We start from the raw sequence: 24,649 nt of genomic DNA on the forward strand, positions 1-24,649 counted from the left end.
GTTGATAATAACAAACTGACAACAGCGCAGCCAGTGCATTACGCCTTATTTTCCTCTCATGTGCAGACCCGGAGACATTTAATAGCAGAGCCTGGCCATATTTACGTCATAGGCTAAACGAGGCGCCTTGAGTTACGGGGGAACTGGCCGCCCAGCCGCCAATTATGGGTCAGCAAAGCAATTAAGCGCAAGTTCTGAAACCACACTTGTCTTTAAACAGAAACTGTTCATTTGTCAGTCTCTTGAAATTAAAAAAAAAAACACACACACTTTTTAACGTATGTATTGATAAGTAAGTCGCAATCCGTTTCATTAACACTTGATTTGTTCCGTGAATAGATCTGCTATTCAATCTGATCAATGTCTGCCAAAATGTCCCGGTGCAACTTCTAAACTATATGTGGATCCTCCATCTGTTTACCAACAGTATGTGACTCAGTAATGTGTGTTTTGCTCATTTGGTGTAACTGTTCTACTAATGTCCCGATTTATTTTTCCGTTGTTTGCCTTTTACATTCTGAAAACAGTATCCTCACACCCTAAACGAGAGCACCTGGCCACTACACGTCCACCCCTCCAATTAGTGCGGCTACTCGAGCGCCTCCCCTGGCAGGTTGCTTTGTTGTAGGCGTGGCGAAGAGCGCTGAGCCAGATGTATAAAAGCGCAAGGTCCCCCAGCGTTTGGGGATATTTTGCGCGTGTTTGGAGGCTCAACTGGATACTAGAAATGACTTGGCGGTGTTTGCTTGCGCTATTAACGTATCTGATCATCGCTGTACATAGCGATCCCAATGCAGAGGGTAATAAATTTTAAGTTGTTGGGGTACGCCACTGTAAGCTCTTTTACTAAGAAAATGCCGCCTTGCAGTTCGCTACATTGATCTGATGATGGTGAGCGCGTAGAGTTTATATACTGACCATTGAGAGACTAGCTTTAAAGTTGTTAAACAGTTCCTAATAGTTATTTTAGTGGAAACCGTTGTTCATGTTGCTGCTAAATAAAACGTTACTTAAGAATTGAACTTTAGTTTTCTTAACCGCGTTGATAAAGGCGCGCCTGATACTGTATTTAAAACTTCTTGTCGAGTCTCGATCGGTTTGTGGTTCTGTCCGGTCAGTGACTCTCTGTCGCTGAAGAATCGGAGCGACAACTTGCTTGTAGCCAGGCATTTGATGCTGCACTTTGAACTTTGCGATTTTATTCACTCGGCACTCTATATCGGAATGGACCTAAAGGCCCAATGGTACGACCCCGACCGAACTTCTTTCTTTACGTAAGCCTGGACATTGTAGAAGCTTCAAGCGTAGCTGAGAAGATCAAATAACTGATTTTTTTTTCCCCCCATGGAGTTTAAAATCACTTTCTCCTTAACTCTAATGGAGTGTGATGAATTACTCCGTGACCAATTTCTGGATTTTGGTGAACTAGGCAGCATTGCTGATGAAGTTTCGGAAGAAAAAACTTGTAGCGTTTGAAAGAACTGCAATGTGCCGTCGAACATGTCGGTATTAATACCTTGATAGAGACGAATTGGACAAAGTCAATGGAATATCCTCACTTCATGGCTTTCTTTATCACCTGTCAATTGAAGAGCATCGTTCAGGCTCCCGGAGGTAACTCGTCTGGCGGATTCCGGATCGCTGCAGTAATTAACATTTCACATGTTTCGTTATATTCGTGCAGTATACCTTCCTGAAGCCAGGCTTGGACAGTGCTTGTCGGTGAGTGACGTTTGTCTAGGTGACATGGACCCGCCACCTGCACCATGGAAGGTAAGGGTCAGATGCAATGTCATACGAGTGAAAGTGCAGCTCGATACGTTTACCATGGAGATGGAAATGACTACAGTGGTGTTGAATAATAAACAAATACTTCTAAGTTAAATATGGCACTTCTGAGCAAATCACAAGTGGTTAAATGCCAAAGGGCATTTGCGTTGAGTTCTTGGTCATTTATTTGACCTACGCCTCTGTCCAAGACAACTTGCATTTCAGAAATCCCAGTTGCGCGCAATACGGTGAAGTTGCCTGCTCATGGTCCGTGTCAGTAGCGAAATCTGAATCCGCAACCGCAGGGTTTGAAGTCCAAAGCAAGAATCGACCCGAGTCTATCACAGGCAAACGTAAATTAAAATTTCGACAGTTAATTTTCAAGGGAAGAACCCACGTGGACAAGAGCAGGTGCAAGTCTCCACCGAAAGTTTACCGGGGCGGCGTTCAGGTGTCCTAGAGATGTCGGACAGCTGCGTTAACGACGACTTCGACCCCGTAGCCCCATGAAAAACGGCATTTAGTATTGGTTTGTAATTCTAAAATTATGCGCGTGTGGATTTTAGCCGAATTTCACTTCGCCTTTTTCCAAAATCCACTGTACAGGTGCCCCTAGAAAGCGAGACAATTTAAAATATTTTGTGAGTGCGAAGGAACCATTTAAAAATGTTACCCATCTGTTGCAAGTAAACGTGTGCCCATTGTGGTATGGTGTTCCACATTTGGACCAATTAACACTTGATCTCTAGTAACCACGCCCCCTTTCCGCCTAATCGCAAGAGAAGTAGCGGCGTTTCGCCTTGTCCGCTACAGTCTTGTTACGTCGGTCGTCCGCTGCGTTAAATCAGCCTTTCGCAGACCTCCTTGACAGTTAGTTATTTTAAGGTCCGTCTTACGCGTCACAGATTGTATTCGAGCATTTTCCAAAGTCTCGTCCTGCCCTCTAACATCCCTACTGCCAAGGAAACTTATGAAGCCTTTAGATGCGTGTGACTTATTTAATTTTGACACTTACTGCGGTGTTTTTCTTTTTCAACGCTCAGTAGAAAGCTTTAGTGTGTAAACCAGACTAAATGGTGTATATTAGGAGCACTGTTTCCTAATTTCACTTTTCCTTTGTATTTTTATACAGGGCGAAAGTGGACCTACACGGGTAAGTATTGTACTGGGCTCGTCTGTGGGTCGGGCTTCTCAAGAGGTTTTATTTCAAGACGCCTTCATGTCTGTCTGAGCTAGTTAAGCCTCCTCGTAAAGTGCTAATTATAATGCGGAGCCATGCGTTGCTGAATAAGTGTATCCACTTCACCGCTAGAAAGCAAAATGCACAATGACAGACAAATTACTTAAATTGCTGAGGTCATGTGAAATGATTCATTTTGAGGGATAATTGTATTTTGGAGCAGAAATTAATTTGGTGCCCATAACAAGTGTCACTAAGGCCTTGGCTAGAAAGCAGTGTGACCTGGTGGTTTATTCATTGGACTTCCACCAAAAAGTTACTGGCGTGGTTTTCATTTGTATGCATAACCCTGTCGATTTAACGATTTAATTATTAAATTTAAAACAAACCCCGAAGCTCTGTAATGAACTTGACTTGGTGCTCATGGTTGAGAGGAGCTGTATATATTGCTTTCAAAGCATTTAACCTGCTTCATGCAGTTTTTCACTTGCCCTGTAGAGCCTGCATTGTGAAGATTAATTTTAATTCTATTCAACTTCATAGTCACTAATTCGGTGCCATTTGGCTTTTTTTATATATATATATATATATATATATATATATATATATATATATATATATATATATATATATATATATATTGTAAACCATCCCCACGACACTTGTTAGAGGTGGCCATCTACTGTCAATTGAAGTTGCAGTCTCCTTTTCTTCTCTTGACTGCTATACTGAATGTGTTTTTCCCTACACCAAAAATGTGAAAGCACCAACAAGCCTGCAGTGATGCTTCAAGATAAACCGGTCAGCCTGCTTCTCTTCTGCACTGTTAGGCGTGGTGTTTTTTATTTTTTTGTCTGGCCACATGCCTGTAGAACATCTCATTAGTGAGCGTTTATCTAGGAGGTCCTTACGACTGTCTTCATTTTGTTTGCGGCTCCTTATTGGTTTTTCTTGGAAAGTGGGATCACTTACAGATAGCCTGCCTAACCGCAGACACCCTTGTTTTGACAAGACACCTTGCAGAGGCCGCTTACTTGGTGACCTGTCATTTTCTCCTATTGGATTATATTGTTTAGTGTTGGCGTTGTGCCAGTCATGAGCTACAAAGAGCAGCTGCTTTACTTTCCAGAAACCAAATTTTACATCAACTGAGCTCTCCTGAAATGGATTTTCTTGTAAGGAATGAAGGGCTCATTTGTGCAATGCAAACATAGATTGATAAGAAGTAAAGTACAAAGATTTGTGACAAATTTATTTCAATCGTCCTGTTAATCACCTTGCATTGGCATTTCTTATCAAAGAGGCTATAGGTTTCAAATTCAACTACCACCACTTACTCTGACCTTGGGTGAGTCCTCTCATCCATTTGTACAACTATGGATGCACTTGTGGCTTGCAAGGACCTCTGGTTAGAAGAAGCTAATTAATGCAGCAGGGTGGGGCTATGCCCCATTTCTGCCACTGCACACTCTTTGGCTGTTTGTGGCCCAGCAAATTCCCAGCTTCTGCTTTACTTAAGAGAGATGGACTGACCATCTCCTGCATCTGCTCCTTTTTAGACCCTACTGTAATCCAGTTATGCCGAAGTCTAGTTGTCTGCATTTAACGCAAAGCAACAACCCCATCTGTACAGGAAGCCAGTCTGTTACGGGGCACACTCCTGTATATACCCACATTTGCACTCGTATGGGGCTTGTTTAGAGCTGTCAATTCAACATTCATGCCATTTTGACATGGGAGGAAAATTGCTATGGGCATGGCAGGAAGGGTGGGGAAGCACATGTACAGTTCACAAAGATCACATTGAATCCCTGTACTGCCACCACTACTACCCTGCCTACCCACTGACCATCCCCATTGACATGTATAGAGAATACAATACCTGTGAACCGGCTCCAGATTTGGGGTGCAAATCGGAACGCTGAAGAGGTGCCGCTCCATAAATCCTCTTCCTCCAAATTCAACAAAGTTGATTTTTGCTTTTTTCAGTATTGCTGGGGTGTTCAAGTCCAATTTGAGACCCGCTAATTTTTTTTTTTTTTTTTTAAATATTCATCAGACTATTCAATTAATTGAGCAAGCAGTTTCTCATATTCTCTATTTTATGTCAATCCAGAGACCATAAACTGCTTATGCTAAATGACTAATGAATGAAGCAACAATTTGCGTGTTTACAATTTTATTTTTCTGGCCATTTTTTTTTTTTTTTTTTTTTTAAATTCAGGTTACTTTTAAGCCAGTGAATATTTGCTAATAAGTACACAAGTGGCTAATACTAAATAACTACTGCCCTTTTGCCTTTAGTGCCCTGTGTACCTAAATTTATGTAATTCATTTGGGTAAATTTAACAGAGCAAAATCACTAGACAATGTGGATTAAAAAGGGGGGGTGGGGTAGCAGAATTATGCACTTAAAGCTTACAGCAGAAACAATCTTCATTTATTAATGTAAATCTTGCACTGAAGGCAAAATAAGAAGGAAAAAGGGTCGCCTAATTAAGCAAGGAGCGTAATTGAAGGTAACATGACTTGCTGATTGTGAAAGTAGTTGGAATGAAAACCTGCAGCCACAGGGGGGGTCCCCCAGTGCTGAATCTGAAAACCCATGCAGTAGTGTGCCCCTGGGGTACAGCTTAGCTGGAAACCGTATCTGCTAATCAGGATGTTCAGCAAGGTGGCCTGATGCTGTTAAGAGTCTGAAGGACTGCTGTTGGAGGTGATGTTACTATGTCAAACAACCACCACCACCACACATCATGTCCACCTTTTAATCGTGTTCAGCTTTTATAAGCCCACCTGAGCAAGCTTTAAAGGCACTTGTGTTCATGAGAAATTCCTCCATTGGCAGTCTGCACAAGCAAAGTGCATGTACTGTATGTATAATTTTTGTATTTGAAATTTTGTCTCCGTAGTTTGCACTGGCTTGATGAACTGAATCTTTTTTTTTTTGTCTTGAAGATTCAATGGTTGGGTGCAGTACTGTCCCAAAATTTAAGTTGGGGTCATGAACTGCCTGAAGCCTTTTTTTTTTTTAAAATGTTAGATAAATCACACCAGGCAAAAAATCTGTAGCTGCTAAACTTTTTTTTTTTTTTTTTAATATAAAGGACCTGATGGAGAGCTTTACTGGGACAAAAATTTCCCGTATTGTGGTGGAGTGCACCAGTCCCCTATTGACATACGCAGTGATGTGGTGCAGTACGACGCCTCCCTGCAGCCAGTTGAACTTCTCTACTATGATGTGTCTGGGGCCTCAATGCTGAGCCTGAAAAACAATGGGCATTCAGGTGAGGTGGAAAGAACTTTTACATTGGCAATTCCTGTCTAAATAAATGAGTATAACAGCAACATTTTATACTGTGAGCTACTTTTTTGTATGAAAATGTGCTATAAAGTGCTTTACATAATGAAGAAAAGAAAAAGACAAAGAAATTAAAATAAGACATTAATTAACATAGAATAAGAGTAAGGTCCGATGGCTAGGGAGGACAGAAAAAACAAACAAAAAAAAAACTCGACGGCTGGAGAAAAAAATAAAATCTGCATGAGTTCCAGACCATGAGACCACCCAGGCCCCTCTGGGCATTCTACCTAACATAAATGAAATAGTCCTCTTTGTATTTAGGGTTCTAACGGAAGGACTTGATGATGATGGTCATGCAGACTTCTGGCTTTTAATCTATCAATGTTGGAACATCATGATGCTTCAAGTAGATCGTGGTGGCGCAGGTCGCCACCACAAAGAAACCGGAATAAGAAACGGAAGAGAGAGTAGGGGTTAGTATGGATTTTAGAGCCACCATGAATAGTTATTATAATGAATATAGAGAGTATCAGGATTAAAGTGAAGTTATGAGAGAGCCATGTTAAAGTAATGTTTTTAGCAGTTTTTTTTGTGCTCCACTGTATTAGCCTGACTAATTCCTACTGGCAGGCTATTCCAGATTTTAGGTGCATAACAGCAGAAGGCCGCCTCACCACTTTTAGGTTTTGCTCTTGGAATTCTTTAGATGCATAAACCTTTCAATCGAAAACCTCAAATAGATGACCAATACCAAAGGACTCTTGCTACATACAACAACACAGGTGAAGTCTAGGTTTTTAGTCTGTTAGGGGCCCTGTTAGGCAGCCTACCGTACATTAGACTATACTGTAGTGTTTCCCCCCCCCCCCCCGACATATTAAGTTTCTCAAAGTGCAAAAATCCCTTTCCACAATGAGATTCCTTTTGTCAAGCAATAATTCTACATTGAACCATAATTCAGTAGAGAACCAAGACCACTACAGGTATAAAAATTCCAAACCCCCCTTCCAAGTACATACAGTATGCCACATAGGAAAGTATAAAATTGTAAAGTGTAACTTTTTTGGAAGTAGATTTGAGTTTATAATAGAAATGTATATAAAATAAGTTGCACTTAAGTAGTGTGGAAATTTGTATTTCAATTCACTGTTACAAGGGTTGAAGCCTTTCCTTGCATCACTGAATGTAAGGTAGGACACAACCCAGAACAGTTGATTATGGGGGCCCATTCATACACACTTCCCTGGGGCAGATTTATTCCTATATCCCCAAAGATGTGCTGCATATTTAAGTGAATTGGGGAGGAAAACCTGAGGTGAAAGTGTAAACTTCAGACTTTGACCAGGAATGGGATTCAAACCCTGGACATGCTGCTGTGCAGCATAAATACCATTACTTATGGTGACTGTAATGATTGTAAGGAGAATATGGTGTGCAAATATTTCTTAGCAGTCGCCCGAAATACTTGTTAAAATCACATTAAGAAACTGCAAGCTTTGACCTGTAAATTTTAAAAGTATGGAAGTTTGACTTTCTAACTTTTGTTCATAGTACTTACTAGGGTGTTGTACCGTGTTAGCCATTATGAATGTAGCAAGAAGTCAAGCAAAATTACCTTTTTATTAGCTAACTAAACGGATAATATGCAAGCTTTGGAGGCTTTTGTACCATATCAAACACTATTGTTCATATTAAACACATTAGGGTGTGAGAAGAAAATTTAAGACACTTGCAGGCACAGACTATCATACCACGTTAAAGTTTTATCCAATCGGATTTCCGTACGTAATCAAAGTGGTACCTTGAAACATTTGCGTTCCTGTGGAAAGCTTAAAAACCCCAGTTCACGACGAGTCGTTACTTTACCAGCCAGCAGACAAATCCCGGTAGTAGCAGGCACAACTACTCGTGAAGTGACCGGTGATGAGGGCAGTTCATCTAAATCGGCGTGTCTCCTTATACAAAAATCTTTACCAGCTCGACTTTCCTTGCCAGTAGTTCGAAATCAATAAATAATTTAGGTCTAATACACCCTGTGTAAATTCTCCACCGCGCAATTTCTTTGGTGGGTTGATTTTAATTTGCATCAAGTCGGCGAGCTCTCTCCATGGATTCGATTTCATTCATCTTCCATGTTAATGAAGACCTACACGATGGGTGCCAGTCGAAGGCGCCATACGCGTTTAGCTGGTATCTCATTGGCACGGACATCCTGGAGCCTGGAAAAGTAATGCCGGCTGGGTTTTTTTCCGCGACTCCTGTCAGTTCAGTAAAAGTGAAGGTAATTGAAAACTTGTGTTTGTGCATTTTAGTGTTGTTCTGAAATTGTGTTAATTATAGCCAAGTCTCGGCATGCTGTTAAGCTGCTACAGTGTTTGTTTAGCTGTCCTGTATTGCTTGGTTTTAAGCAAAAAAAAGTCCCAGACTGTTTCAAGATGATGGTCACGAGTGCACGCTTCTTCCTGGCTACGTTCTGAGCGTTCGTAATGGCAAGGTGTACAATTGATTTATATTCAGTACTAATCGTGAAACGTCACGAATTTTGAGTTGACATTTTTGCTAGCCGTTTACATTCCTCCCATCTCCCCTTTTTCTGGGGGTCCTGTGGCAGTTTTCTCTGTGCGGTGCATCCGTGTTTTTATATATATATATATATATATATATATATATATATATATATATATATATATATATATATATATAATATAATATTTAAAAAAAACTGCAGCTCGTCTGCTGGGTTTCATTGCTGAGCTGTGCGCGGCACCCGTTGCTTCAGTCGTCTCCACTACTCACCCCATCCCAATGGATCGTGTCAATTCTTCAGGGCGCTTGACACTTTGCGAGATATCTCCGGCCCTGGATCGTCATTGGTGTCTAAGCTTCACGGGTGACACATTTACACGATTGCAATTATTAAAGGTAAACTGCTCAGTTTAAATTGTATGCATAGTTAAGCTTACTTTTGGGAGTTCAGTTTGTTCGACCTCCGTACATGAGGTTGAAGAAAATTATAAATTTGACTTCGTCTTAAATGTGATTTTTACTTTTGTAAGTGGGTGCAAGCAAACATTTTATATGGATGCAGGGCATAAAGGTTGGCAACCATTTTGCTTGCATGTGAATTTTTTTTCCTCTTAAAATATGGTGTTTAATGTGACTAGATGGGAATTCCTTTGGTTTTTTGTCTCTTAAAAAAGCAGAATATTAGGAAAAGTAAGGTGTGTGTGTGGTTACATTTCTGATGATCTGACACTGTTAAATGTACAACTTTTTTTTTTTTTTTTTTTTAAACCAATGCTGCTGATGTTTTCATCCAAACTTAGTGATTTATTTATTTAACCATAAGATACAATGTGAGCTGTCAAGATATGACATACTTTGCAAACTCTTCTATAAATTTATTTGCAGTCTCCCATCTTGATGATGTTCATGTCTCCTGGGCTCAAAGCATTAACTTTTGCATCTCTTAGAATGTTACTGCTCTCTGGGCTTCTCTCCTTGTTTCATTGTACTTTGCCAGTTGCCTTTGGGCATCCTCCATGTTCTACCATTACCCTACCAGGTGTACTCTGTAGTGCGCTTGTCCTTAAATCCAGGTTTGTAACCTTTTAGTTTGTCATGAGCCACCTCCAAAAAGTGACCATTTGCTTCAACACTAAAGATGGTGATACTTAATTGATTTTATTTATGTCAATGATTTCATAATTTCACTTATCTGCAAATTTGTCCCAGTGGGACCCTCGCAACCCACCTTGCGGCTACAATGTGACCCTAGAGTTAAGACCCCCTGGCTTAAATGCTCCCTTGAATCGTGTCTTACACACCCTAATAAACCTTGTACGGGTATTGAAACCAGTGCCTGCCCACATGATGCTGCCATCACACCCAGTGTCATCAGCAGGCTTGCCCAGAAACTGGTTGCCCCAGCAGTGAGCCAGTCAATCTTGTACTACAACTGGAGGACTTGCTCAGTTTCTCAACCAAATTTTTGCCATTGGTCTTTACCTTAAAGTGACATTCCTCTTAGACCATATTTTATCTTCATATTTTATTGGCACACATTCCTAACCATAGAAAATGGCACTTGGGTCAATGAGGGGAAAAGGGCTGGGGCTTGAGCCACTGCAGCCACCTTTTTGTGCACGTCTCTGGTGCTGGCTGTAATTGGGTAAAGCTGCTTGTGTTCAGCTTTATAGCACCTTTCACGCCTTGCAAGTTTTGCCTTCTGCACTCCTTTTCATGTTAAGTGAAGGTTAGAGATGGCAGAAGACCATGCCTTAGCCTGGATTCCGGGGGGGGGGGGGGGGGGATAAGGGTGGCTAGATATAAACCCATTCTAATGGCTTCAAGTCTGTGTTGATCTCACCATAGTGTAATAACTTGCATCCGCCAGTACATTGTCTTGACTCTCTTGCTTATTTTTTTTTGTTTTTAGTCGAATTGTCTCTGCCATCCAGCATGTGCATCGGAGGTCTGCCCTACCGTTACTCTGCAGCTCAGCTACACCTGCACTGGGGGAGCACTATGCAGCCATGGGGCTCGGAGCACACCATCAATGGCAAGCGCTTTGCAGCAGAGGTATGGCTCTCTCAACAATCCAGTCCAGAGCAGCTTTGAGAGTGGACAATCTGATCATGTAATCTGGCTTGCTGACTCCAAATTGACCTGATGTGAAGGAAAGTGTGCTGTATGATAGGCTGGCACCTGTCGTGATGCTTTGTCCTCTAACTCGAGGGTCCCCAAATGTGGTCTGCGAGCACTACTGTGGTTGCAGGTATTCATTCTAACATAGTGATCATTTTTTTGCTGCTAATGAACTTTCCCATCTTGTTACTACTTTTGGGTGCCATTCAGGGGCTGAAATCTTAAACAAAAAGATGTCTACTAACAGTTGACCAACCAGTTCTTGTTAAATTTCATGGCTTGTTAGTACTGTCATTCTGCCAAAGCAGAGATTTCTAAAACCATATACGTGTGTATGTGTATAACTCCCACTCCACCCGAAGGATCACTATTGAAATGTGGTATGGACCTGAGCCAATTGACATTACTATGGTCTTCACCCTTTTATTTTTGGGTATTCTATAAAGGACACAGGTTAGCTGGTCAGGTGTTGGCTTGTTTTGTGTCTTATTGTTGGGCTGCTAATTAAGGAAAATGATTGATTGGGTTCAGATTCTTAAATAGCAAGTCAAACTGAAGGAAAAATTTTAATTAGCAGAAAAAAATAATTTTAAAAGGGTTAGAATGAAATACTGCAGCTATGGTAGCGCTTCAGAACCAGAGTTGGAGATCCCTGCTTTAACCTGACTCGTAGCTTAGAGAATGAATGGATCATCCTTTACTTCCAGGAGTGAAGAGATTCCTTAGGAGCTCTAAAAGGTAAATAATCCTCTATAGAGCTTCAGAGGCATAATAAACACACAGTGCCTGCATTCCCTATCAGGGTTTCTCAGGTTTGAGAGGAGTGCCACATGAATGTAAAGATTTTATCCCCACACTAACAAGGTTTCAAGAAACCTCGGGGTTTGGCCATATTGTAGTGGGTTTGCTGACAACTGGTGCCCTAGATGTCCCCATATATGAAGGGATAGTCCTCATGGATATCATCCTGAAATAGCAGGCTGGCAGAAAAGCAACCTACACTCCTACAAATAAAGGTGCCAAAGTGATTCTTCAGAGAGATGCCATAGGGAAACCATTAGTTTCCAACAGAACCATGCATGTGAAAGCATTACTGTATTTCTATCCATAACAAGCTCCATAAACAGCCATTAACAGATTTGTGAAATAACGATGGGTTCATGGATTTTGAAAGGACAATAACACAGGCTAAGTTTTACATTAGAGCGTCCGCAAAGGTTGGGAGACAGAGGTGAGATTGCGTTGGTTTGGAGATGTGCAGAGGAGAGAAGCTGAGTATAAGAGAAGGATGTTAATGATGGAGCTGCCAGAAAAGAGGAAAGCCTAAGAGGAGGTTTTATGGATGTGGTGAGAGAGGATATGCAGGTGGTGGGTGTAACAGAACAAGATGGATGCATGGAACTAAACAATTTTTAGTCTGGCAGTGGTTTTCAGAGGGAAGCACAGCACCCAGTGAATTACCATTATGGTACCTGCATTTTTAAGAGTAGCATCAATGCTATGCCAGGTGTTTTGAATCTTGGAGTTTTTTGAAATGTATACCACCTGCAGCACAGCTATTGCGTGTATTGTGTTCATGAAAAAGGGCTGAAGAAAAATAATTTTAATATAACTGTGGCCAAGTACCTCCCTCAGCTGCACAGCCACGTTGGGACAACTTGTAGGCTTTTAGCATAGAGAGTCATTGAGCACCAACATGCTTTCATTTTGAGTCCGATGGTAGCTGCTCATCAGCATTTGGTAGCTTCTGTTGGTCTTGTTCTTGGTGCACTGCTTGTTCTGCAGTCATGTGCTTTTGTTTTTCCATGTAAAAGTCCATCTCCAGTTATTAGTGTGCTCTCTTGGAAAGTTTAAAAAGGACTGGCCCGTCTATAACCTTGGAACCATGAGAGGAGCCAAATGGCTAGGTTAGCTTCCAAATTCTGAATGGCTTTAATTTATAAAGGGAACACTAGATCTATCGGATCAAATTGTGAGAACCAGCAGCTAGCAAAGGGTTAGTGATCATTATGAAAGGAACTACACAAATATGAACATAGAAATAAGGTATAAAGCACTTAATAGCCAAGCACCTTAGAAGCAAGGAGAATTCTGACCCTGACTTGGCTTTTTTTTTTTTTTTTTTTTTTTTCCCCCCCCCCCTTCCTCAATGCCCAGCTACACATCGTGCATTTCAATTCCGACAAGTATGCAGACCTGACGACAGCTGCTGACAAAGCAGATGGCCTGGCAGTGCTTGGTGTATTCATCAAGGTAACTCTGAAGAATGGAGAGCTGAGATGGAGAATCCCCCATCCCCTGCCCCCAGGTTTGCTGAATGCCTTTCTTCTGTCTTCCAGGTTGGTCAGTTCAGTCCAGCATTTAACAGAATTTTGAAGCACTTGAGTAGTGTGAAATTTAGAGGTGAGTTTGGCTTCATCTACTTGTTGCCATCATAGCTTGTTTATCAGGTGGTCTATTGTCAAATTGTCTAATGGCGACTACCTTTTTCCATTTCTGCTCTCTCAGATCAGGTTATTCAAGTGTTGCCATTTGATATCCGGGACCTCCTTCCTGAGAAGCTCAATGAATATTACCGTTATGATGGCTCTCTAACAACACCCCCCTGCTATCCCAGTGTTCTGTGGACCATCTTCAGACAGCCAGTTGAGATCTCTTCAGAGCAGGTAAGGAAGCATTGTGTGGGTGCACATGTCCTTTTGGCTGCTGGAGCTTTTGTATGTAGTCGGTGTCAAAAGAGTACCCTGCAATCTCCGTGACTAGATACTCTAATGCACTGTGAGAGCCTTCAGGTTCCTGCATTTGTGAAAGTGAAGAAGCTGCTGTGTCATTGAACAGAAAGCAGCAACCACAGCCCTCTTGTATGATGACATAGCCTGTAATTTGACTCTTAAATATTTTCCTGTGGGCAAGATGGAGGGATGTTTCGGCAAACAGAGAAATTTAATGCATATGTCCACTTGCACTAAAGAAATCTTATCCCTGGACGGTTGGAGAATTGATCTTGGCTATGATTGGAGGGCAAAAAAATGAGTACAAACCAGCTTCTGTGTTGATCGTTTTATTCACTTTTTTATATTGAATGAACCATTTACTAAGGGGCTGGGGTTTTATAAATTCATGGCCTCTCCTGTTATAAATGTGAAGTATAACATGAGCATAGAGTACTAGGCTTTCACCACTGTGCCTAGAACGGTGATTGGAAGCGCAGGTGAGCAGCATCCTCAATACCCAGAACACACCCTTCAGCTCCATGGCTGCCGAGGAGCATCTGTGCACATCAGACACAGACTTGGACTATGGAGCAGAGGCATCAAGCTGAAACTAATGGGAGTGCAGAAATGTGCTACTATATGCTCTAGTTAATGTCCGTCTCTTCCTCTCTAACCTACCTGTGCTACCAGTCGAAGACTGATGGAAATCTAAGCCATTGACATAGACCTCCATGTTAATTGCAGTGTTTGTCTGGTTGCCATGTTTGTTACTATTTGGAACAGAATTTGTAAAAGCAGTGCTGATGTTTGAGGTGCCATCTGTTTGGTAGCAGGGACATAGCAACCAGATGTGGGGTCCTATGCTCCTTTACAAAAAAAGCTGTACCCATTTGTCTCCATATGTTGTATATGCTAATCCATTGGCTCTGTAGGGACGCTTTAAGGATTTGAACTACAGGGAGCCAATATAGTGATCTGAACAGAGGGGTGCCCTGTGCCCACTGTTGCAGGTTGGTGACATAAGCTGGTACTCCTGCCAGCAGAGCTGCAGTTGTCCAGACATGATTGGATCAAAGTCTGGACCAGGACTTGTTGGCTGATCTTGTGGATGTTGGACATCTGAAACAAGTATGCAACATAATGTGAATTTTTCAAGACCGAGATCTTTGCAAAATAGTTGAAGGACCACTGGTCATCCACCACCAAGGTTGCATACAGACATGGCACTAAAGTATGGTTGAATAGAAATGGGTTGCTGAATAGACTGACAAGCTGGGATAACAAGGTCTGTCATTTGCAAGGCTGAGCTGGAGATGGTGTTCTTTCATCCAGGTTTCATGATCTGTCAAACAGCCAGAGATTGTAGCTGACACTGTGTGGTTCTCTGGAGAAAATTACAGGTACAACTGTTAAAGCATGGATAAGAGAAACCATGGGACCAGATAGGGCCAAGTGAGAGGGTGTGTAGGGCATAGAGGAGGCACATCAGTAATCCTCTGGACACCCCCATGTTTGCCTGTTGTGTCCTTGACATCCTCTCCTCACTAGAAAAACCATGGTTGCATCTAAGAGGTAGGACTTAAACTACCAATGTGGGTCTGGTGGTTGACTGTCAAAGGCAGAGGAGAAATCTAGTAAGATGTTATGGCTGGCTACAGCTACCAACCAGTTATGTCAACCGTAAGTAGAGCCATATTGGTGGAACGGTCCACTTTTGATCTCTGAATGAAGAGAACCTCACAAAAGATGTATTAAGAACCTGGAACTTCTTACTTGCCTGCCTTTTTAAAGGATGTTTGTCTGGTTGTACAAGATAGCAGTTATGGCTGGATGGTTTTGTTTCCAGGTAAATTCCTTCATTATTTTTGTCTTTTCAGCTGAACATGTTGGTGTCAAAGTTGTATTGCAACAATTTCCAAGAGACAGTACCAGTAATGATGGTCGATAACTTTAGGCACACCAAGGATGTGAATCGAAGACGGGTCTCTGCTTCTTTCCGTGAAGGTAAGTGCCTTGATAAGATCTGCATTCATATGACTGCATGATCGTGGTGTATGATAGGCACATGAGTTCTGCTTGAATTGATGCTGCTTGCTGAGCCCACTGAGGCAAGACTGCTTGGCTGTGCACTGCTTGAGCAATTGCCTGGTTTGGTTTCTCCATAGCATGTGCAGACTAGCATGCAGATCTGTTGACTTGGTGGTCACACAGGTACCATGTAAATTCAGAATGAAGTCCCTTAGCCTCTGCATGCAGGTCATTCCAAACTAAAACATGAACTCTGAAGGCTCATTCTTGGGTACTGCTTGAAGACTGGCTGAATATAATTGATTAGTTTTAAGACCAGCACAATTAACCATATCTCTATGCATGGCCACCTCAAGCTGAACATACATGCTGATTTGGCTCTAGATCACTGTGTGTGATGCGTTTGTCACAGAACTAAGACTCGCTGTATCTCTGGGACAGGACAAGCCAGAACATCAAGGGTGCCACCTCCAAATCTGCGCAGACACCTTATCCAGAAGTTGAAGTCTGAAGACTTAGGGGACCTCACTGATGATGAAATGGCTGGGATACCATATTCAAAGTTTGGATATCCTGAGCTTCCAGCTAGCAAACGGACTGGTGGAGTGATTCCAGGAGCTAATGATGTGGACTGGGAGAAGAGGTCCACCGGGCATGCCCCAGGAGCCTTGCCAGAATACTGGAGCTATTCTGGGATTATCGGGGAGACGGGAAATCCAAACTCTAAAGACTCCCCCTTCAGTTTCAGTGCCTTGGAGAAGTATGTTCGATTACTGAAGAAGAGTTACTCCTCAAGAGAGTTTATATCTGCCATCCGTGAAGCAGTGTGTCCAGAACTGAACGTTCGAAGCTACCTTGAAGGAAGATCTTCTCTCATGCCGGCAACCGTGCAGAGAATCCTGCAAGTTAGACGAGCCAAAGAGACTGCAGAACTAAATCGTGGCCCAAGAAGAATCGCTCGTGGGCAAAGGGGTGGCTTCAACGCCCTGCGAGCAGGGATTGCTCGGTCCTCTCGTTTTCAAGCTGTCCACCCCAAAGTGAGACGCACCAGCAATTCCCATCCAAAAGTCTGGAATGGAGGAAACTCTGTTTATCTGCATAGGATGAATATAGAAGATTAGCTTTGTGTTTACAAATGGGTGTGTGTTACGCACTACAAGATGAACACCTACAAGACAGAGACTTGTGAACTTGTCTAACATCCTGCCTTTTTTGTTCTTTAGGCCAGTGACCTGGAGCAGTATCTGCCCCGGGATGCTTGAGTTTAATGCCAAGTGCATGAAGGTTACGATTTGACAATCAAACTTGGTCAAGGCAGAAGGTTGGACTCAAGGTCTTTTTGCCATTTTTATGGAACATTGTAATGTTAAATTTTGGGTTTTGCATTTATTCGGTGAAGTCAATTTAGCATGTATAGTACATACTTTGCCCTACCTGAGGGTTTTTTGAAAATCTGGAAAGATCTGCTTGTCCTGTCACTAATGGAATTTTGTTATTCCTTGCAAATGGAATTGTTTCTGGACTGTACACATCAGAGTAATGTGTGTATCAAATGAAGAGAACCTGTCGCCCATTTCTAGTCTGTGAATTTGTCTTGCCATCCTTGCCCTACCTCATTATCTGGCTGTACATGTACACAAACATGCACGTTATTCCAGTGTTGGCAAGTCAAAATGCTGTTTGTCTATTGAATAAATGTAATTATGATGGGTCTGGTCCATTCTTTTTTTTCGTCAGAGAGATGTAATTGTGGGAAATTTGGGTTACAAATGAAGACCTAAAGAAACCATACAATCTGGTCCCACACTAGGAACTTGCCTGTCAACGCTTTGGCTACTGATATCCATCTTCGCAGAATGGTCTTTATATGTATGTATAATATACACACGCTGGCTGTGGTCCCAAGTCTTCTCATTCAGTACAAAGGGCCAGCTGCATGCTTTATCACTAAGACCTTTAAAGCAAGTCATTCTGAAGAGTCATGGATTGTCCCCTTCCTCAATTCCCTTGGCTGAATTGTTGGAGCACCCCCCCCCCCCCCCACCCCATTCCCTTTTTGACTTAAATCGGATATTCAACAAGAGCTTAACATGTCAGCCGTGGCTCATGTTTTACTACATACAATCGTATAGGAGGATGTTGATCATGTGGTGAAGCCTGTATTCCTCCACTTACTCCATATTCAACTATTATAATCTTATTGGAAGTTTTTATTTCTCCTCTCCCCCAGCCAGATCAAATATTTTTCTATACAGCCAGAGCAACTTTGGCTAGTGTGGCTCGCGCACTGTCCGGGTAGTGCACTAAAGCTGCTGTTGTGCTACCACCCCAGCTTAATCTTCTTTCTATTCAGATTGGCACAGTTTTAAAAGGGTGTTTTGCTTATTTTGTCTAGAGGACCCCAGGTACCCAACCAGCCTTGATTATTCACCCTACACTCCTGGAGATGTACAAATAGCACTTCAATCAAAATGAAAGGGTTTTCTTTTTGTTTTTCATTCTGTATAAACAAATCACGCATGCAGAAACCCAACCAAAAGACTCCGATTAGTGATAACCAACTAAATAGCAATAGAAACTGCCAACACTCCTGGCACAGTCTAGTTTCACAAATGGTGATGAATGACAGGCGCTGCCCCAGTGAACAGCCGCCTACATGTAATGTAAACTTTTATCGTCCTGTGATGCCTACCATTGGTGATGAATTGTGGCGGTTGGGTGTGCTCTGAAGGTGTCCAGTTTAGATGAGACCATGTGAATGAACAAACAGGACAGGAACACAGTTGTCAAACTATTATTCTTGAGGTGGGTGCAATTCATTTTAATCCAGAGGGTTAGCTGCAGTGCTAAAAGAAAATGGCACAAGATGCTTGTAATCCTGCTGGCTTCTTGAGGGTTCCTTTTTAAATTCAGTGCTTCCCCTTCTCCAGCCACTGAAGCTGCCTAATGGCACAGAGGTTCTGGGGCTGTTGGGGAACTGCAGTCAATTTTAGGTAGGGCTGCTACCATGTGATTTTATTTTTTTTTATTAACCTGTTACACATTAGGGCTAGACCCAGCACCAGAGTTGAGGTAAATATCTAGGTACTGCCATTTCTTCTGTGCTGTAGGAATTCTCGTCTGTCGTCTTTTTTTTTTTTTTTTTTTGGATTCATGTGAATTTTCAGAGAAACATGAGTGTTCTATCCACACAGGAAGGATTAGCTTTTTTGGGGGTGGGTAAGAGGTGGGATCCGATAAATCTGCATAGTTGTGGAAGGACCCCATTGTACCTGAGCTCAGCTTCTGCCAGTGATGCATGACCAGGCTTAAACTGAACTACTGTATGCCAATGGTGCTGGGAAGGCATGCCTACCACAGAGTGTGGCACAAAGGAAGTGCCAACTGTTAATAATTATCCTACACCTCAGGCCGCACTCGGTTCATTTAGCTTAAAACTTTCACATCCCAACCGACCACTGTTACTTCAGGTGTGCCCCACGGCTCTGTCCTGGGTCCTCTTCTTATTTACCACCTTCCCCTTGGCAATATATTTATATATAAAAAAAAAGATTAATTTTCAAGGTTATGCTGATGACACCCAGCTCTACCTTGCTAGTAAACCCAACTCTTCTCTTCCACCATCTTCGCTTTTTGACTGCATTGCTGAAATTTAAATCCTGGTTTTCATCAAATTTTCTTAAACGGTGACAAAACTGAGGTTCTCCTCATTGGTACAAAATCCTCATTATCTAAAGCCGATAATCTTTCACTTGCTATTGACAACTCCTTTGTTTCCCCTTCATCTTGGGGCAAGAGTCTAGGTGTCAACAGTACTCTTATCTTTCTAATCTCACATTAACAACATCACCCGGTCTGCTTACTTCCACCTACGTAACATTAATCACATCTGCCCCTCCCTCACTCCCCATACCACTGCCATTCTTGTTCAGTTGTCTTCTGAGGAATTCACTCCTCTTTAGTCTAATAAATCTCTGCATAAGTTTCAGCTAGTCCAGAATTCTGCTGCTCACATCATTACTCGAACCCCGTCTATTCACCATATTACTTTGGTCTTGCAGCAGCTTTATTGGCTCCCGATTTAAGTGTCAAATTGATTTTAAAATTCTGTTAACATTTAAGGCCATTGATAACCTCACCCCTCCATATCTGTCCGACCTTCTTCATGTTGCCATTCCCTCTCGTAACCTTGGATCCTCCTCCATCCACCTGACTGTCCCTCTCGCCCGTCTAACCACCATGGGGAGCCAGACATTCAGCCGTTCTTCCAAGTTCTGGAACTTACTACCTACTGAGCTTAGAAATATTGAATCATTTTCAGCTTTCAAATGTAAACTTAAAACCCATATGTTTAAAATGGCTTTTTCTTTATGATTACAGTGGCTTTGTTTGGTTTTAATTTATATTTTGTGATTTTTTGTTTACAATGTGCCTTTTTTATTGTTCGGTGTCAGAGTGCTTAGAAAGGTGCCTTGTATAAATAAAATGTATTATTAACTGTTGTGGAGATGGATTCAAAAATTCATATACACCATGTGCCAGTCGCTCTTTAATTATTCAAGTTACTGCTAAGTCCAGAAGGAGAGAGTGACTGGCGTTTCCTGCACTGCTAGATAGTGCCAACAGGCCATTGTGCATCTAGAAGATTGTGTGACTTTATTAACATTCAATCTGTGCAGAGTTGACCGGTTCCTGCAGTTGTAAACGGGCCTCTTTACACATTTCAGACTTGATTTTTGGTACCACTGGTGTCTATAAACTGGCCTTCTCTGTTTGTCCTTTGAAGATTGGGCACAAACACCAGGGCCAGTAATCCCTTGTGACCTATTGTCCAGTGCCCATAATAAGCTGGTATACTCTCTGGGGCAGGTGCTTGTGGGATACGTTCTGCCTCCCAATTACCGCCTCTTGGTGAATTCTGAAAGTGAATCGATGCCATCAGGCCAGAAGGGTAACCTGAGTGACTTGCAGTCAACTTCTGCCTAGTTGGATTTTGTTTTTTTTGTTCTGGTCCTAGGCTGCCTTTCACTTCATGTTTCCTGGGGGGGCACTGGCATGTGTGGCATTTCTTGGCTATTCACCAAGTGTCTGCACAGGAGACCTGTGGTAAGGAAAATGTGGAAGGATTCACCTGTTTAGTTGTAGTTTCAGGGCACAAAATCACCTCTGTGGGTTAGCAGATCTTTGCCCAGGATTTGCGCTGACTTGATCCAGTGGTGCTCATGATATGCCTGCTTCAGTTCACACTTTTGTATTTCTCTCCTAGGTATGCTGCTGTCCATTATCGTAGCAGCTTTACTTGGGGTTGCTCTCATCATTGCACTGACCTGTTTTGTGATACGACAGAAAAGGTGAGCGCTTAATTCTCCTCTGTGTGTGTCTTGGGCTGTGGTGTTGTAGAACTGGGTGACTCTGGCTGATGATTTATCCATCCATTTACTGAAGCTGCTTCATTTAATTATCACGGTTTCTTTGTTTAATGTCCGCTAGCTGAAAAACAGCAGAGGAATATGCCGCCAGGCACAAAAAAAAAAAAAAAAAAAGGCTCGTGTCTCGTATGAACTATTTGGGGAAAACAAAATCAAAACAAGCAAAGCCAGGTTGCCAAAATATGACATCTCTAGGATTTCTGTTTGCATAAAACACCAGTGCAATCCCTGGTGCACATGAACGTCAGCAGTTCACGCGTGAGTCACGTGAAAGTCAAAAGAGCTGCTGAGGTATAATTTGGAACTTTACATATCCATAAGGGAAGTTTTCCAATCAAGTGGCCTAGTCTGGGCTTCATGTACTTTTAATGACAATATAAACTTTCAACCTTCTTGTAAAAGGGAAGAAAAATTCTGACCATTACGAAAACCGGTCTGGGCTAGGAGCAAGTTTCGGGAAAGTGTGCATTTTTTGTAGACGTTCATGGGAGTGTGCTCACCCGACAGCCATTGGGTTCAGTTCCTAGCCTGATTTCTGCACATGCCCATCACTGCCACCCCCCAGTGCACTCTGGTTTACACTCAACCCCAATGAAGATGTGAATGTGTGTTTTAATTCTATCAATTCCTCCATGGGCGCTGGAGCCCAAACAATCTGCGTCAGTTGCAAGAAAGGAACCAACTACGTAGGGAGCACCGGTGTATGGTGGTATACCCATAAGTGCACTTGCTCACACAAGGTTAGGGTCACCAAGTAGCCTAACACACAAAAACTGGGATATGGGAGGACATCACAATCCCTGAAAGAACTAGTGAGAATGTAAGCACTTCATATAAAACTCTATAACCAAAGTCTAATCCAGGGCCAGGAACATATCAAAGTGCCACCATGCTGCCCTTCTTGCCTTCATTTTGAATTCTAAGTTAGTGAAGGAGTATTCCTGTGCTAGACTGTGCTGCTGGGATGGATTATATCTGATGATTTGGTCATCTATGATCCTGCATATTCCAATTTGCAGTCAGTTTTTGAAGAAACTTGTAGCATTTGAGGCACAAAGGGAACAATTATCTGGATGGGGTGTGTCAAGGGTGGCTGGGGCCTTGAAAGGACTGGGGGAGCAAGTGTGGACAGAGCATCACCTCCCCTGGAACACTAGATGGCAGCGATACCTCGGACTCCCCCAGGGCTTCATGGGAATTGGAGTTCGTTACAGCCCTGTTGGGATCTGGGGGTGCTGCCAGGATGTGCTGCAACTGTCCCTGAGCCTGTGAAGCACCCAGAAGTGGGTCAACGAGCACCTGGAGCACTTCCAGGTGACCTATATAAGGGACCAGCAGACACTACTCCGGCAGCCAGAGTCTGGAGACCAAGCTTGCCGAAGAGGAGTGGAGGAGATAGAGCAGAAAAAGTATTGTGTGTACTTAGTGCGTGTTGTGCCTGTGGGAAACTGGGAAGGAGTTATCCACAGATGAAGAAAAATAAAAACTTGTGTTTTTATTGGTGTGCTTCCCATGCCTGGTCAAGCACTGGTATAGCACCTTTTGTTACAGGTGCCACTGTGTCTCCAGGCCCATTTTGCTCCTTCTGGGCTTATTTAGTGTCACAAGACAATCTCTTCACGGGGGGGAGAAAAAAAAAATGGATGAATGGATTGACTTGTTTCCCACCAGCGGTATTACCAGTGTTCTTAATTTTTCAACATTTCATTCCACATCTTACCCAGATTTTTTTTTTTTTTCCTTCCTCATCACAGAAGAAAGGCTGCAGAGCACAAGATGAAAGAAGTCGTCTATAAACCCGCTGCCCGACGAGAAGGGGACACTTCCAAAGTGTAGCATGAAAAGAGGAGCTTGATGTGGCCCCCAGTGCTCTTTGGAAACTTGAGGATTTAAAGGAAATCCTTTACCCCAAGATCTCAAGTTGCACAAATTTTTAGAAAGCCTTTTAACTTTGTGTTCTGCATGATCTCTGGACATTTTAGTGGTAACTGGAAATGTGGGCAGGACACGTCGATTCTACCTCATCTGTTCCAGATTTCCAAAGTCCAATAGTGAAGGTCTGGCTGGGGGACACCAGCTCTACTGTTGAACTTAGAAATGCCTGCTTGGTGGCACTGCATTAATGTGGAAAGAACGGGTACAGTAACTCCAGTAAGGAATGCAAATTTTTATAGGAAACGTCAAAATTTTAATCCAAATACTTAAATCCCTTATGCAGGCATGGACAAAGGGCATCTGAGTGATGGCATGACCTTGAAGGGTGTCCACGTTGACCAGAACCTTCAGATTTTATTAAAGTGGTGCTGTATTGTGTTATGTAAAGACGTGTTTGTGTTTTTTATATTGATGGCAGTTTTAGGATTATGGATTTGATTTTCTCCTGTTAAGCGGGAATGGTCTCCTTTTATAAAAAGTTCATTCACAAGTAATGAAGGAAGGGTGAAACTGTAATCTTGTTCTGTTTTTTTTTTTTTTTTTTAAAAAAAAGTTACTTGGGTTACAACTTGACACCTTTTTTTTAAAATTCTTGCCTGCTGAGTGTGTATTTGTCAAGATTTGTAAATATCTTATCTTTTAGTGCAAGGAACTTCTAATAAATGAAACCTCCTTTGAAAATCCATCCTGTTTTTATGCCTCTTTTTCTTGGGGGATTTGGAAAGGTCTTTCATCATTGTGATGAAGTGGCTGAAGTTTCCACACCTCTTGTGCAGACAACAGTAAAAATTAAATGTGCACAAAGAAACGCACTTCTACTATCCCAATTGAGACATCGAGCTGTGAGTTGGCGACTGTTTCAAAACTTACCACAGGAACCATGTCTACTAAATCTGCCTCGGTACAGCCGTGGGCTCACTAGTCGTACCTTTCTTATTGCATTTGTGTTGACATTTTGGTATTTACATGTACATGTTTCTGTTACAATGCTTTTAATTGCTGGGAGGGGGGGATTCAGTGTTTTTCCAGAAACACTAATGCGGTTAAAAAAATTGTACCTCCCTAAGTGGCTTACAGTAGTGCAAGTGGCTTAATTTTCTATTAAATTATCCTATACAGTACTAGTCAAAAGTCTAGTCCCACCCAGAAATTTTCATGGTTTGGATAGAAGCCAATTATAATGTATAATAATTAAAATTTGGGAAAGTCCAGATGGACAACTGCATAAGAGGGTAAGGATATCAGAGTGTAGTCTGAGAAACGAATGCCGTACAGGTCCTCAATTGACTTCTTCCTTACATACACACCAGTGTCGTCTGCAGCAGAGAAAAGACAACTCCATGATGCTGGCCATGACATGATTTTCCAGTCGGTTTCTGACCAATGTTTGTGTTCTGTTACCAATTTGAACCTTTTTTCTTTTGTTTTGCCAGTTTCCCAGAAAGCTTTTTCTTTCAGACTCTGCCTCTTAGGCCAGCATCCCAGAGTCGTCTCTTCACTGTTGATCCCCCAGTCCATCACAGGGTACACCCAACACTCAGCCCCCAGCAGGCCTTTTCAGAACTGCCAGTCACAGTAGCACTCGCCTCATTGGGATGTTGGAGGAAAACCCGAGTGCCAGCAGAAGACCCACGTGGAGAAC

At 42.3% G+C, this 24,649-nt stretch overlaps 1 protein-coding gene across 3 annotated transcripts; it reads left to right on the forward strand.

Annotated features, from left to right (window-relative positions):
* Window positions 1-672: 672 nt before the first annotated feature.
* On the forward strand, window positions 673-23,674 carry ca12 (carbonic anhydrase XII). 3 transcript variants are annotated; one of them, XM_028823043.2, is made up of 10 exons: window positions 673-800; window positions 2,903-2,923; window positions 6,058-6,237; window positions 10,693-10,835; window positions 13,059-13,154; window positions 13,241-13,304; window positions 13,410-13,567; window positions 15,493-15,619; window positions 20,910-20,994; window positions 22,827-23,674. In XM_028823043.2, the coding sequence occupies exons 1-10, from the start codon at window positions 728-730 to the stop codon at window positions 22,906-22,908; spliced, it is 1,029 nt and encodes a 342-aa protein (XP_028678876.1). In that variant the 5' UTR covers window positions 673-727; the 3' UTR covers window positions 22,909-23,674. The 3 variants fall into 3 exon arrangements, with proteins under 3 accessions (XP_028678876.1, XP_028678877.1, XP_028678875.1); XM_028823044.2 differs by lacking the exons at window positions 20,910-20,994; window positions 22,827-23,674 and adding an exon at window positions 16,867-17,370; XM_028823042.2 differs by lacking the exons at window positions 20,910-20,994; window positions 22,827-23,674 and adding an exon at window positions 16,085-16,858.
* The last annotated feature ends 975 nt before the right edge of the window (window positions 23,675-24,649 follow it).

This window comes from Erpetoichthys calabaricus, chromosome 17 (assembly GCF_900747795.2).
Source record: "Erpetoichthys calabaricus chromosome 17, fErpCal1.3, whole genome shotgun sequence".
Taxonomy (NCBI): Eukaryota; Metazoa; Chordata; class Cladistia; order Polypteriformes; family Polypteridae; genus Erpetoichthys; species Erpetoichthys calabaricus.

What these genes read in the sequence shown, in the direction of transcription:
- ca12 (XM_028823042.2), top strand. Translation starts at nt 728, where the DNA reads ATGACTTGGCGGTGTTTGCTTGCGCTATTAACGTATCTGATCATCGCT. An exon ending in TAGCGATCCCAATGCAGAGG is followed by an intron (nt 801 to 2,902) that starts GTAATAAATTTT and finishes ATTTTTATACAG; the next exon opens with GGCGAAAGTGGACCTACACG. An exon ending in CTCTGCTTCTTTCCGTGAAG is followed by an intron (nt 15,620 to 16,084) that starts GTAAGTGCCTTG and finishes TCTCTGGGACAG; the next exon opens with GACAAGCCAGAACATCAAGG.